This window comes from Periophthalmus magnuspinnatus, chromosome 2 (genome assembly GCF_009829125.3).
Source record: "Periophthalmus magnuspinnatus isolate fPerMag1 chromosome 2, fPerMag1.2.pri, whole genome shotgun sequence".
NCBI classification, from domain to species: Eukaryota; Metazoa; Chordata; class Actinopteri; order Gobiiformes; family Gobiidae; genus Periophthalmus; species Periophthalmus magnuspinnatus.
The window spans coordinates 17,243,695-17,256,622 of record NC_047127.1 but is presented as its reverse complement, the minus strand read 5'-3'; the positions used below and the strand labels follow the sequence as shown (position 1 = coordinate 17,256,622).

The window sequence follows — 12,928 nt, the reverse complement described above, 5'->3', positions numbered from 1 at the left end:
CCTGTCCAGGAGCTTTCACATCTGACACATGACTCAAGTTTGAACTGCTGAACGGATACAAGACCCCCATGCTATAACTGAACAATTTGGGAAATATACCCAACCGCAATTTTTCTGACACTGCGACTGCCTTAAAGGGCCCATAATGCAGTGTTCTGTTTAAAGGGCCCATAAGGCAGTGTTCTGTTTAAAGGGCCCATAATGCTACACTGTTTAAAGTGCCAATTTTACACTGTTTAAAGGGCCCATAATACACTGTTCTGTTTAAAGGACCCATATTACACTGTTTAAAGGGCCCATATGACTTTATTCTGTTCTAAGGATGTTTTCTCGTCACAAACAGATCTGGAGCTGTGTTTTGTTTCATTCACATTCATGTTTAACACACAAAACTGACCTGTCCTGTGCAGCTTGCTGTTTTGAGTGAACATACAAAACATCATCGTCAGAGTGCATCTGACAGATGAAAAAGCCTGACAGGTGAGTACACTTGACTGACAAGTACATCTGACAGACTACATTAGATAGACAAATTTGGGATATGTCATTAATGTACATGCTGAAGAGCAGTAGCGAGCCTTTAGGCACACCAAGATTGGTTGGAGATTTTACATTATGCACACAGACACTGCTTTCTCAAAGCCAGGTAAGAAGCCAGTTTAAAGTTATTTTTGATAGACTGAAACGAGTGAGCTTTTGTAGTAGTGTGTGAGGTTCACGGTGTTTGTTAAGTCAATGAACACTATGCAAACAACACCACCAGCATCAATACTGAACTTGATGTTTTCAACAAGGTAACATAGAGCAGTCACTGTAGAATGTTATTTGAAAAAGCCAAATACAGTGGGGCAAAAAAGTATTTAGTCAGCCACCAATTGTGCAAGTTCTCCCACTTAAAAAGATGAGAAAGGCCTGTAATTTTCATCATAGGTACATTTCAACAATGAGAGACATCCAGAATCCAGGAAATCACATTGTAGGATATTGACTGAATTAACTGGTAAATTCCTCATATTCCTAGTATCCCCATTCCTAGTATTTGGTCACCTACAAACAAGCAAGATTTCTGGCTCTCACAGACCTGTAACTTCTTCTTTAAGAAGCTCCTCGGTCCTCCACTCGTTATCTGTATTAATGGCACCTGTTTGAACTTGTTATCAGTATAAAAGACACCCGTCCACAACCTCAAACAGTCAGACTCCAAACTCCACTATGGCCAAAAGAGTTGTCATAGGACACCAGAAACAAAATTATAGACTGAATCTGTAAAAGGTAAGCAGCTTGGTGTGAAGAAATCAACTGTGGGAGCAATTGTTAGAAAATGCATACATACCACTAATAATCTCCCTCGATCTGGGGCTCCGCGCAAGATCTCACCCTGTGGGGTCAAAATTATCACAAAAACCATGAGTAAAAATCTCAGAACCACACGGGGGGACCTAGTGAATGACCTGCAGAGAGCTGGGACCAAAGTAACAAAGGCTACCATCAGTAACACACTACGCCGCCAGGGACTCAAATCCTGCAGTGCCAGACATGTCTCCCTGCTTAAGCCAATACATGTACAGGACCGTCTGAAGTTTGCTAGAGAGCATTTGGATGATATAGAAGAGGACTGGGAGAATGTCATATAGTCAAATTAAACCAAAATAGAACTTTTTGGTAAAAACTCAACTTGTTGTGTTGGAGGAGAAAGAATGCTGAGTTGCATCCAAAGAATACCATACTTACTGTGAAGCATGGGGGTGGAAACATCATGCTTTGGGGCTGTTTTTCTGCAAAAGGACCAGGACGACTAATCCACGTAAAGTAAAGAATGAATGAGGCCACGTATTGTAAGATTTTGAGTGAAAACCTCCTTCCATCAGCAAGGGCATTGAAGATGAAACGTGGTTGGATCTTTCAGCATGACAATGATCCCAAACACACTGTCCGGGCAACAAAGGAGTGGCTTTGCCAGTCTCCAGATCTCAACCCCATAGAAAATCTTTGGAGGGAGTTGGAAGTCTGTGTTGCCCAGCGACAGCCTCAAAACATCACTGCTCTAGAGGAGATCTGCATGGAGGAATGGGCCGAACTACCAGCCACAGTGTGTGAAAACCTTTATGTCCTCACGCACTGTTGCTGGATATTTATAGAAAACGTTTGACCTCTACCATTGCCAACAAAGGTTATATAACAAAGTATTGAGATGAATTGACCAAATATTTATTTTCTGCAAATAAATTCTTTAAATGTGTCTAGTTTTAGTTTCTCATGCTTGTTTGAGAGTTTTATTAGTGACCATATTGTGCTGTGCTTCCTTTTTTCGAGGTTTCATTTTCATTTTTTCAGTTGGACCATTGTGTCTCGTTCACAGCATGCACTGGCGTTGGAATGTAATTTTTTTTGTATTCTTATTATGTTACCCTTAGGATTTGCAGGAGTTGTCCTGAATGTTGATGACATCAGCTTTAGTATCTGTCTAATCACAGATTAGTTTGAGATGTGAAGGTGTGAGTGTAAATCCTATTGTTTGGTTTGGATTTGGGAAGAGGCTTTTTCCTGGATCATAATATGTTTATGAGATACATGCCACATAAACACAGAGATTAGACTGAGTCAAGTCCTGGTTCAGTTCTGGTTCAGTCCTGGTTTAGTCATGGTTCAGTCCTGATTCAGTCCTGGTTTAGTCTTGGTTTAGTCCTGGTTCAGTCATGGTTCAGTCATGGTTTAGTCCTGGTTCAGTTCTGGTTCAGTCCTGGTTTAGTCATGGTTCAGTTCTGGTTTAGTCCTGGTTCAGTTCTGGATTAGTCCTGGATTAGTCCTGGTTCAGTCCTGGTTTAGTCCTGGTTCAGTCCTGGTTTAGTTCTGGGTTAGTCCTGGTTTAGTCCGGGTTCAGTCCTGGTTTAGTCCTGGTTATCTGGGATTAGGGTCACTCCTGTTGCCCTATGACCTCTGGTGTTAGTTTCAGGTTCAATCTGGTCCAGTAGCATGCGTTTGAACGATCAGAGCCATAATCCATATGTGGGAACAAAAACACCTCTGGAGCTGGATTAAAACGAAAACAACAATATGAATGAACAAGGAAAAACACAAAGCAGTGTTAGGAATGTTAGGCTGCTGCTCAGATTATGGACGCGACTGTGGCAAACTCTCTCTGGCTGAAATAAATACATGTGTTTTTGTCATGTGGGATTAATTTTTACAGGAGCCATTTATAAAAAATTAAAAAAATAATAATAATACTTGTATTTATGCTGTTAAATAAATCCAGTTAAGACTGGAAGATGTGCTCAAAATATGTCTCCATCTAGGATTAAGTACATAATACATATGTACTGCTTTAGGTAATAGCTCCCCTCAGATTAATACTTCATAGCTGATGTCATCTGATGATAACTAGAGGCACTGCTCTGTCTCAGGCCTTGTTAGACTTTAATTTGAGCTTTATTTTAACACAATCTGACCAGAAAGAAATTATTTAGTTGGAATTACAACAGGAGAGATCACATCACGTTGACCCATCCTCCAGAAACACTGGAGGATGGGTCAAATGCAGGTTTAACCCAGAGACGCTGAAGAATGGGTCAAATGCAGGTTTAATCCAGAGACACTGAAGGATGGGTCACATGCAGGTTTAACCCAGAGCCACCTGAGGATGGGTCAAATGTGGAGGACACAGTTCTCTACTTCGATTTTATGATTTTACCTCGTTAATGAGAGCATTTTCTTCGTGTGCACGTGATAAACGTCATTATAACGTTTTAATGTTAAGTTTTATTTTGTAGGTTTTTCCTCTTTTCACTGGACTTGCGCCTGAGTCCTGCAGCTCGGTGCGCCTCTGCAGTCTCTGGCGTATACTTTTACATGGTTTTTGCACATTTCTTTCTAGACCTTTGCCCCATGTGCTCTGAGGCCTCGGTGACTGGGACCGGTGTGGGAGTGGGAGTTCTGCTCACTGACTGCTGCTGCATTTTACTTGCGTTTTATTTGGAAAACGAAAAAACTCCACGGGCCATGGGAAATACCTGCTTCCGGGAGGGCATCTGGAGTTCAGGTTCGCGATTCAACTTTATTTTATTTATATTTTGTAGTGATGGGTAGATGAGGCCTCGTGAAGCGTTTCGGCACATTCCCCAAACTGTATTGATACTGTGCTGGTACAGTGTTGCGGTATTGCTCTATACTGACACCTGTTGGATCTTAAGGTGTACATCATTGCAGACAACTTAGTTGAGACTCGTAAGACACGCTGATTCAATGACCTACTCATACTTGTATACAGAATATTATGTAAGTTATTGTATTTCTTTACTGTATTATTTTATATCTTATGTGAAAATGTTGTGAATGTAATTTACCAATTTAAATGTCATTCGCTCCGGGAGTTAAAAAAAATAAAAAATTAAAAAATTAAAGATTTTTATTCAAAAAAATAAGTTGTTCCAGTGTTTTTGCTTTCAGTCTATTGCGTTTTTTTTAGGTTATTTCCCCAGCCTTTGAAAAGATACGCTCACAAGGCACTGATGAAGCTGGGGTACATAAAAATTTCAATGATAGTTTGAAAAGGTGTGGATATGTTTGTCTTTGGTTTCCCCAATATTTTAATGGATCCTCTGATCTAGCAAGGTTTCCCTCTCCTAAGTAGCGCTGGATCTCAATGATGGAGTCAGCAGTTGTGTTGGTAGATTGTCTGCCAACTTCATCATCTAACTGCTGCCACAGGTTATCTGAAATAATAAAAATACATTGGAATTTTTGTTTTTGTCATCTACTCCAAATTAGTACATATTAGCAACAAAATAAATGCACAAATAAGCTGATAACACTGAACAACATGCCTGAAGTGGGTGACTGCTCTGATTAGGGTCCAAGCTGTGGCTCAGAAGTTCTGTGGGCAATTATTGCAGCACACTCCATTTTCAGTCTGTTAACTGCTTCACTACACTTGGAGGAACTACGAAAGCCGAGTGTTTTAAATCTGTTGACCCAACACACTTTATGTCTCCAGATTAGAAGCAGTGTCTGTGACACGACGCCTAAATTAGTCATTGAGATGTGTGGCTGCTTGTATGTGTAAATGTGAAGAGTTGCGCTCAAGTGCACAACACAGCATTTTCATCATGGGGATGACCTTTGATCCTGAAACTCTCCTCAGACAACTCCACTGTGGCCTGATGGAAAGGGGCCAGCACAAGAAGTGCTTCCCTTAAGATGTTAAACTCATCAGCCGTAAGTGGAGTTAAGTCTGTTTGAAGAGAGGCAAGAGATACCCACACTGGTTCTTTCTCATCATGTAGCCGTGACAGCATCTGATATGTGCTGTTCCAACATGTTGGTACCTCGTTGATAAGTTTCAGGGCAGGCCGTCCCATCTGTTGCAGCAAGCTTTTCTTTGGCTGTAGTACTGGATCTGAAAAATGATATTTGTCTAGATTTGTGTCTGATGGATGGAAGTTCAGGGATTTGATCACAGGATTTCTTAACTATTAAATTTAGTTTGTGTGCAATGCAAACTGAATGCCGAATTTGGAGAGTTCTTGTTGCTGCGTCCGTCACAAGATGCCTTACATTATTTGTTAGGGCCCAGTCATCCATTGAATTGGGCCAAACTGCCAGCAGTGTGACTTTGTGGAAAATGTTTCACTCCCAACACAGATGTACACAACTGCATATTGGCATTAATGTAGTGACAGGTAAGAGCCAAGTAAGCCTCCATGTTCAAAGAGGTCCACATGTCAGCTGTTATACTCACCGCCACAGCTTGCTGTACTTCCATTTTCACTCGTTCGAGTTCCTCTGCATGTTTTTTGCTCACCATTTCTTTGACAGTCTAGTAAATTTGTTAAGCCCTGTATATTGATTTGATTTGGTTTCATTTTCAGACCACCTGCCATTAGAGCAAGAAAACATCCAGCATTATGAAGTTCTCTGCATTTTACCATTTTGAAATTCACAGTTTTTATAACCAATGTGAGCTGACACACTGGACAGAAATTATTCAGGCATGATATTTGAAAATTGAAACTTTTTTTTTTCTATTTAGGAAGTTAATAATTGTACTTTTCTATAAAAAAAAAAAAAAAGTTCAGTAATATGCACATACTAATGGGTTAACCATTTCAGTAACATAAAAACTATTTATGTGATCACAAGTGCTGTTTACCTATGGTTGCTGTGGCATAAACCTTGAATCAGGTGATGGTCTAATAAATTTGCTAAGTACTGTACTTCAATCAAATATAACATGATGAGTAACATCAACTACATTTTCTAGACAAACCTTTCTGGTTGGCAAAACGTATGATGGATCAAGAAGGTGAATCAGCTCCCTGAACTCCTCACTTTCCACAATGCTGAGGGGTTGGCAGTCCTTTATAGTAAAATTCAGGGCTGCCTGGTCTAAAGCAGTCTTCCTAGATGCTTGATGTTCAAAAATAATAAAACATATATTAATATAGCAACCATGAGGACGCTGTTCTATGGCCGTGTCCCAATTCGCCAAATGCACCTTTTGAAGGTTCCCTTCGAAGTACTCCTCAAAGTGTAGTTTGAAGGTTCCGGTCAAGAGTGTGTCCTCCTCAGTGGTGAAATGGGACAGGCCTACACCACGGACCGCACTTCCACTGCTGTCTTTGAGCGTACGATACGTACATTACCTACGTTATTTTTAATGATTTATTATTTAATAGAAGAAAAGTCAAGATGTTGTTGTCACAGCCGTTTCTTTTTTTCAGATTAAACATCAATAGGCAATTATAACGTTCAAGGTGATTTTTTTCTCATTTGTAGCTACTTCATAACTTTAAAGGGTTAACAAAATATACCTTGTGAAAACGTAATAACAGAGACAGAGGTAACAATATCATTTTCACATTCACAGTCTATAAACCAGAGAACACTGATTAGTTGTACATAAAGTGGGATATTGCAGTTTAACAATTCGGTATTTTGGCCAGTGGCTACACCACTTTATTAACAGTAGAGGGCACTGTTTCCCTTCTATGCCGTGCCAGTTCTTTCCATCTTATTATTGTGAGGGATTTTCTAGCAGTGCAGCGCTACTTCAAGCTAATATCTTGATTTACTAACACGAAGGTAAATGACATGTGCCCATGAGGGGTGTAGACCTATAGAATGTACCGAAACACATGAAGATTTTGTGCACGTCTCAGGACTGTCTTCTATCCTTTCCTGAGAGTCCGTTGCTTCATTGTTCACATTACCTGTGTGGATCATTAAACTCTTCTGACTTTATGTTTCCCTTGGTCTTTGATGCTTACAATAGAAACAAACATTCTTACATTATTCTTATTGCAGTAATAATTTCTAATGGTAATAATATCTTCTTATTGTGTAGCAATAACTACACATTCCTTTATTCCATATAACTCCCCTTCCTTTTATTCATCAAACACACTGTACAGATCTTTATTCAGATTTAACAGTTTCATGTCACACTGTTGTAGATGAGGTAAACCAGTACGAACATTTGAACATATATTGCGCAGCAGACTCCATTTTCTTCTGTTTCTTGCGTAGTCGTGGTGCATGATGGGATATAGAAGTGCGTGAAGTGTGCACGGTTCGCTTCGGCCGTGTCCCAAGTGTGCATCGAAGAGCAGTTACGTAATTTCCGGTGCGACAAGGGCTGTCCCATTTCAACGCACCCTACTGAATGCGCCCAAAAAACCTGCCCTTCCCTTTTCACCGTTTTCCATGGAGATCGGACGTAACCAAAGCTTGCATCTGTGCACACTTCACGCACTTCTATATCCCATCTGGTGGCACATGTCATTTACCTTCGTGTTAGTAAATCAAGATATTAGCTTGATGTAGCACTGCACTGCTAGAAAATCCCTCACAATAATAAGATGGAAAGAACTGGCACGGCATAGAAGGGAAACAGTGCCCTCTACTGTTAATAAAGTGGTGCAACCACTGGCCAAAATACCGAATTGTTAAACTGCAATATCCCACTTTATGTAACTAATAAGTGTTCTCTGGTTTATAGACTATGAATGTGAAAATGATAGTTACCTCTGTCTCTGTTATTACATTTTCACAAGGTATATTTTGTTAACCCTTTAAAGTTATGAAGTAGCTACAAATGAGAAAAAAATCACCTTGAATGTTATAATTGCCTATTGATATTCAATCTAAAAAAAAAAAGAAATGGCTGTGACGATGACATGTTGACTTTTCTTCTATTAAATAATAAATCATTAAAAATAATGTACGTAATGTGCGTATCGTATGCCCAAAGACAGCGGTGGAAGTGCGGTCCGTGGTGTGGGCCTGTCCCACTTCAGCAAGATGGCGGCTGCACTGAGGAGGGCAGATTCTTGACCGGAACCTTCAAACTACACTTTGAGTACTTCGAAGGGACCCTTCAAAGGGTGCATTTGGCGAATTGGGACACGGCCTTAGGTTACGTCCGATCTCCATGCAAACGGTGGAAAGGGAAGGGCAGGTTTGTCGGGCGCATTCAGTAGGGTGCGTTGAAATGGGACAGCCCCTGTCGCGCCGGAAATTACGTAACTGCCCTTCGACTCACACTTCGAATGGTGATCCTAAGGCCAGTTTGGCGAATTGGGACACGGCCCACGTCTGTATACCTGAGTTCATTCTGGGTGTATTTGGAACCGCCTCATTTTCATGTTTTGCCCTGTAATGCCTGAGCATTGAGGAGGTGCATTTATTGATATATGATAGCTCTGTCGAGCAGATGCGGCATTTAACCTGCATAAAGGTAAATAAATAATTTACACTGAGAGTCACATTGCTGTGTGGGTTTTAGATCAAGTGGAAACTAGGAAATACTGCTACCTTAGTTGGTGTTAAAATATCAAAATGATCCCACACAGCGGAATGTTTTCGTTTTCTCTCCGGCTCCATTTTCTTGATGTAGAAGAGAAAGTGTTTGTAATCTTTTGACAGGTAATTTTCTTCTTCACGCAGTAATTCATCCCGTTGACAGATGCTGATGCGGTACCTTTTAAACACAGTTTGGCGCGTCAGAGACGAGCGAAACAGCAGCTGTATCGGTCACGTGACTTTTTCTTAAAGTGATACGCGAATCGATACGGGCTTCGCTCTAAAAGGTCAACACATGCGCCGGCGCGTCAGTGTTGCTGGACTCACCACTAATATTTTGACTTCTTTGCGTTTTACTGTGGATAGTCGCACTTTCTCAGTTTGACCTGATCATTTGAGTGAAGCTCTGCGGCGCACAGACACGTGATCAGAGAATTATATCCGGTATACACCTCCAAAATAAAATGCTATATTCCTACGCTTTTATTTTGAACGACCCTCCTGGAATTAGTTTATATTTTATTTGAAGATTATTATTAATGTCCTGTATGAACTAAACTCATGTCTATGTCATGTCTTCTTCTGTGTAAAAGCTGCGAACCCTGTTTGTGACCCTGTTAGGCTCTACAAACGTCCTGTGTGTCAGATGCCCTCCCTGTAGTTTAGACTCTACAGACATATTCTGAAATGCATGAGATTGTTGGATTAGTTTAAAGTTCAGATTTCAGTTTTCTCTCAGATGTCAATTCTCTGCCGGAGTGTTTAAATCACATTTCAGTCTATCAAGCAAGCTCTGTGAACTAAATCTTGATTAGACACAAATCTTCTCAGTTGCCATGTCAGAAAAAAACAGTGTTGTAATTGTTCATGTTGAAATTGTAAACGTGTTGTTTCTTGCAGTGAGTCCTGGAGGCATGTGCACAGCGAGAGGTTTTGGAGGAGGCAGGAGTCTGTTTAAAATCAGTTAGTTTTTTGTTTTTGTGGTGAATTCTGTGAAACTGGAGGAAAATTATCATTATGTCACGTTGTTCATGAGAGGAGAGCGAGCCCAGGAACATGGAGCCGGACAAGAATGAGGGTAAACGTGCACATGAGTGTCTAAAGTATCGAAGAGCAGATACTAATCGAATCTAAAATGAGTAGTGAAGCTAGATACTCATTTGCAGCTAGGCTCACTAATGATAATGATATACACACACACATACACACACTGAGGGATTACACAGATATAAGACACATGTGGATAGAACACAAAGTACAGCATTTATTGTTGGAAATCCCTGAATACTGTATAAAGAAAGAATGTTTTTATTATCATTGTAGTATTGGAATCAGTATTAAGTATCAAGTCTATATCATAGTATTAAAACTGAGTTTGGAATTTTAGTATCGTGACTCATTTAAATTTTATTGTCAAAAATTATGAATGCCCTTGATCACACAGAACTTACATTTTTGGTTTAATTTTATCTGTATAATAGAAAGGTGCCCTGTGTAACTGTTTTTAGTGTATCACCTGAGCTGTATTGACCTTATTCTGCCCCACCCACTTTTGCCTCTAAATGCTTCTAAACTGCAAAACAAATTTTGCCACTAAAATATGATATAAAGTAGGTTGTTCAACACTGTACGATTATCCGGGAGACTTTAAAGTGGCTCTGTCCGTGTAGGACTCACTGCAGCCCCAGCAGCCGGATCCAAAATAAAGACAACCTGTATGACGATAGTGGCACCTATGGCAACTTCTGGAGTAAGGTGCATACTATGAAGCTGGCTGGACAGTGAGCTGGCGCCTTAAAGCCTGAAACTCAACTCAGAGATAATGAGTGTCATGAAGCTGGTTAGCCACTCACAGGGAAAGGGGAGTTTGCCACGTCATCTGACCAGTTTTACGCACAGAATGGGCTGTCTGATGAACAATTATTATTATAAAATATTCAACTATAAAAGCTACTCATAAAAAACAAAATAGATTTGAGTAAATTTACCCATATATGAGAGGTCATTGCTCATTAAATTTCTTTGCATGTTCGAACAGGTTTAGTTTCATAAAATGTAGCCTAAAATACATTGGAAAAAGCAGCACACTTTATGCTCACTGCTTCATCTAATATTTTGTAACGTGGATCTATATTGTGAGCATAAATGTGCAGTGTGCATAATATTCTACACAATGCTGCATTGCACAAACAAACTAGGAGCAAAATGGGGTTTTCCCGAGGTTTTGGGAGGATGAGAAGGTACGGGAGGATAAGAGGGTACAGGAGGATGAGAGGATATGGGAGGATGAGTGACTCTGGAGGATGAGTGGCTCTGGGAGGATGAGAGGGTACGGGGGGATGAGAGGGTATGGGGGGATGAGACGGTATGGGAGGATAAGAGGGTACGGGAGGATGAGAGAATACGGGAGGATGAGAGGGTATGGGGGGTGAGTGGCTCAGGGAGGATGAGAGGGTATAGGAGGATGAGAGGGTGAGGGGGATAAGAGGGTATGGGGGGTGAGAGGGTATGGGGGGATCAGAGGGTATGGGAGGATAAGAGGGTACGGGAGGATGAAAGGATATGGGAGGATAAGAGGGTCGGGGGGATGAGTGGCTCTGGGAGGATGAGTGGCTCTGGGAGAATGAGAAGGTACGGGAGGATAAGAGGGTATGGGGGATGAGAGGGTATAAGAGGGTACAGGAAGATGAGAGGGTATGGGGGGATGAGAGACTACAGGAGGATAAGAGGGTATGGGGGAATGAGTGGCTCTGGGAGGATTAGTGGTTCTGGGAGGATGAGTGGCTCTGGGAGGATGAGAGGGTATGGGAGGATGATAGGGTACGGGAGGATGAGTGACTCTGGGATGATGACAGGGTATGAGAGAATGAGTGGGTACGGGAGGACTCTTCCTGTCGCAACACCACCTCCAACGCTGCCACAGGGTCTGGAGTGGTCAGTCAGGTCAGTCTGTTTGGCCATCATCCAAAAATATCCCTCTTAAAACTCACTCCCGGAAACTCTCTACTTGTTTCCTGGGCCCCTTCAAGATCATAAAAATCATTAACCCATCCGCAATACAGCTTCAGCTTCCTCCTTCCCTCCATCCTACATTCCATATGTCCCAAGTCAAGCCCGTCCATACCAGTGACCTTTTTTTTGCACCTTCTCCCCTCCCTTCTGTGTCTAAGCCTGGAGCTGGGCAGAGATTTGGGCTCCTCCTGTTCACACCTGGACCTAATCCGCAATCAGCTGCACCTGGGGAGGAAGAGAAGCCAGGACCTGACACTCAGCACCAGATCATCTGTGTATCTTTCTGGTACACTTTGCTTGGCTCAGTTTATGCTTTTTGACTCCTGTTGAATTGGATACTTTTGCTCCTCACCAGATCCCACTCCCTGGACCCACTCAGCTCTTCAGTCTCCGACACTGCTCACCTCCACCGACCCTGCTCTCTGAATCCGCTCAGCTCTTCAGTTTCTGACCCTGCTGTTCTCTACCATTACCGTTCATCTTGTCTCAGACTCTGCTACTTACATTCTATCCCTGGACCAGGGCAAACATGCTGCTCTCAACTCACCGATCGATCTACCGTCATATTGCACTTAAAAAATCTGTAAATAAACACTGTTAAAACTGTCTCCGAGTTCTGTCTCTTTGGTCCCTCCTGTCAGTACAACGTACAAATCTGAAAAGTACACTCTCAAGAGTTCTAAATCATTCGTTGTGCTCAGTTTTATGAAGGTACATTTGTTCCAAAAAGTTTTAATGCGTAAATGTTGGTTTGTACACTGGCATTTTTTTTTTTTTTATCTTTATACTTACGGATTTCCTTTCACACTCACAGATATTGTTTTATGCTTACAACTTTGTAATTTTACACATACAAATCTGAAAATTACTCTCAAGAGTTATAAGACATTCGTTGTGCCAAGTTTTATGAAGGTACGTGATGGATTCAAAATATATATTCAAGTTATATTATGTTATCTCACTGTTCATTTTAAAGGTACTGTAATGTAATGTTCACTCTTTATTTAGTCATTACTATTAGTTATAGTCAGTTCACTACTTTATTTAGTCATTATATTCAATTATGTAAACTATGTAATCTGCACTAATGTTTGTTCTTGAGTCTTGCAGAAAATGT

General features: G+C 41.0%; 1 protein-coding gene across 1 annotated transcript; it reads left to right on the top strand.

Moving 5' to 3' along the window:
* Positions 1-3,885: 3,885 nt before the first annotated feature.
* Positions 3,886-10,584, top strand: nudt15 (nudix (nucleoside diphosphate linked moiety X)-type motif 15). Its single transcript, XM_055228792.1, is given in 7 exon segments — positions 3,886-3,951; positions 3,954-4,039; positions 5,641-5,678; positions 9,704-9,768; positions 9,771-9,841; positions 9,843-9,902; positions 10,470-10,584. Coding segments are annotated over 7 exon segments (501 nt in total).
* Positions 10,585-12,928: the final 2,344 nt, after the last annotated feature.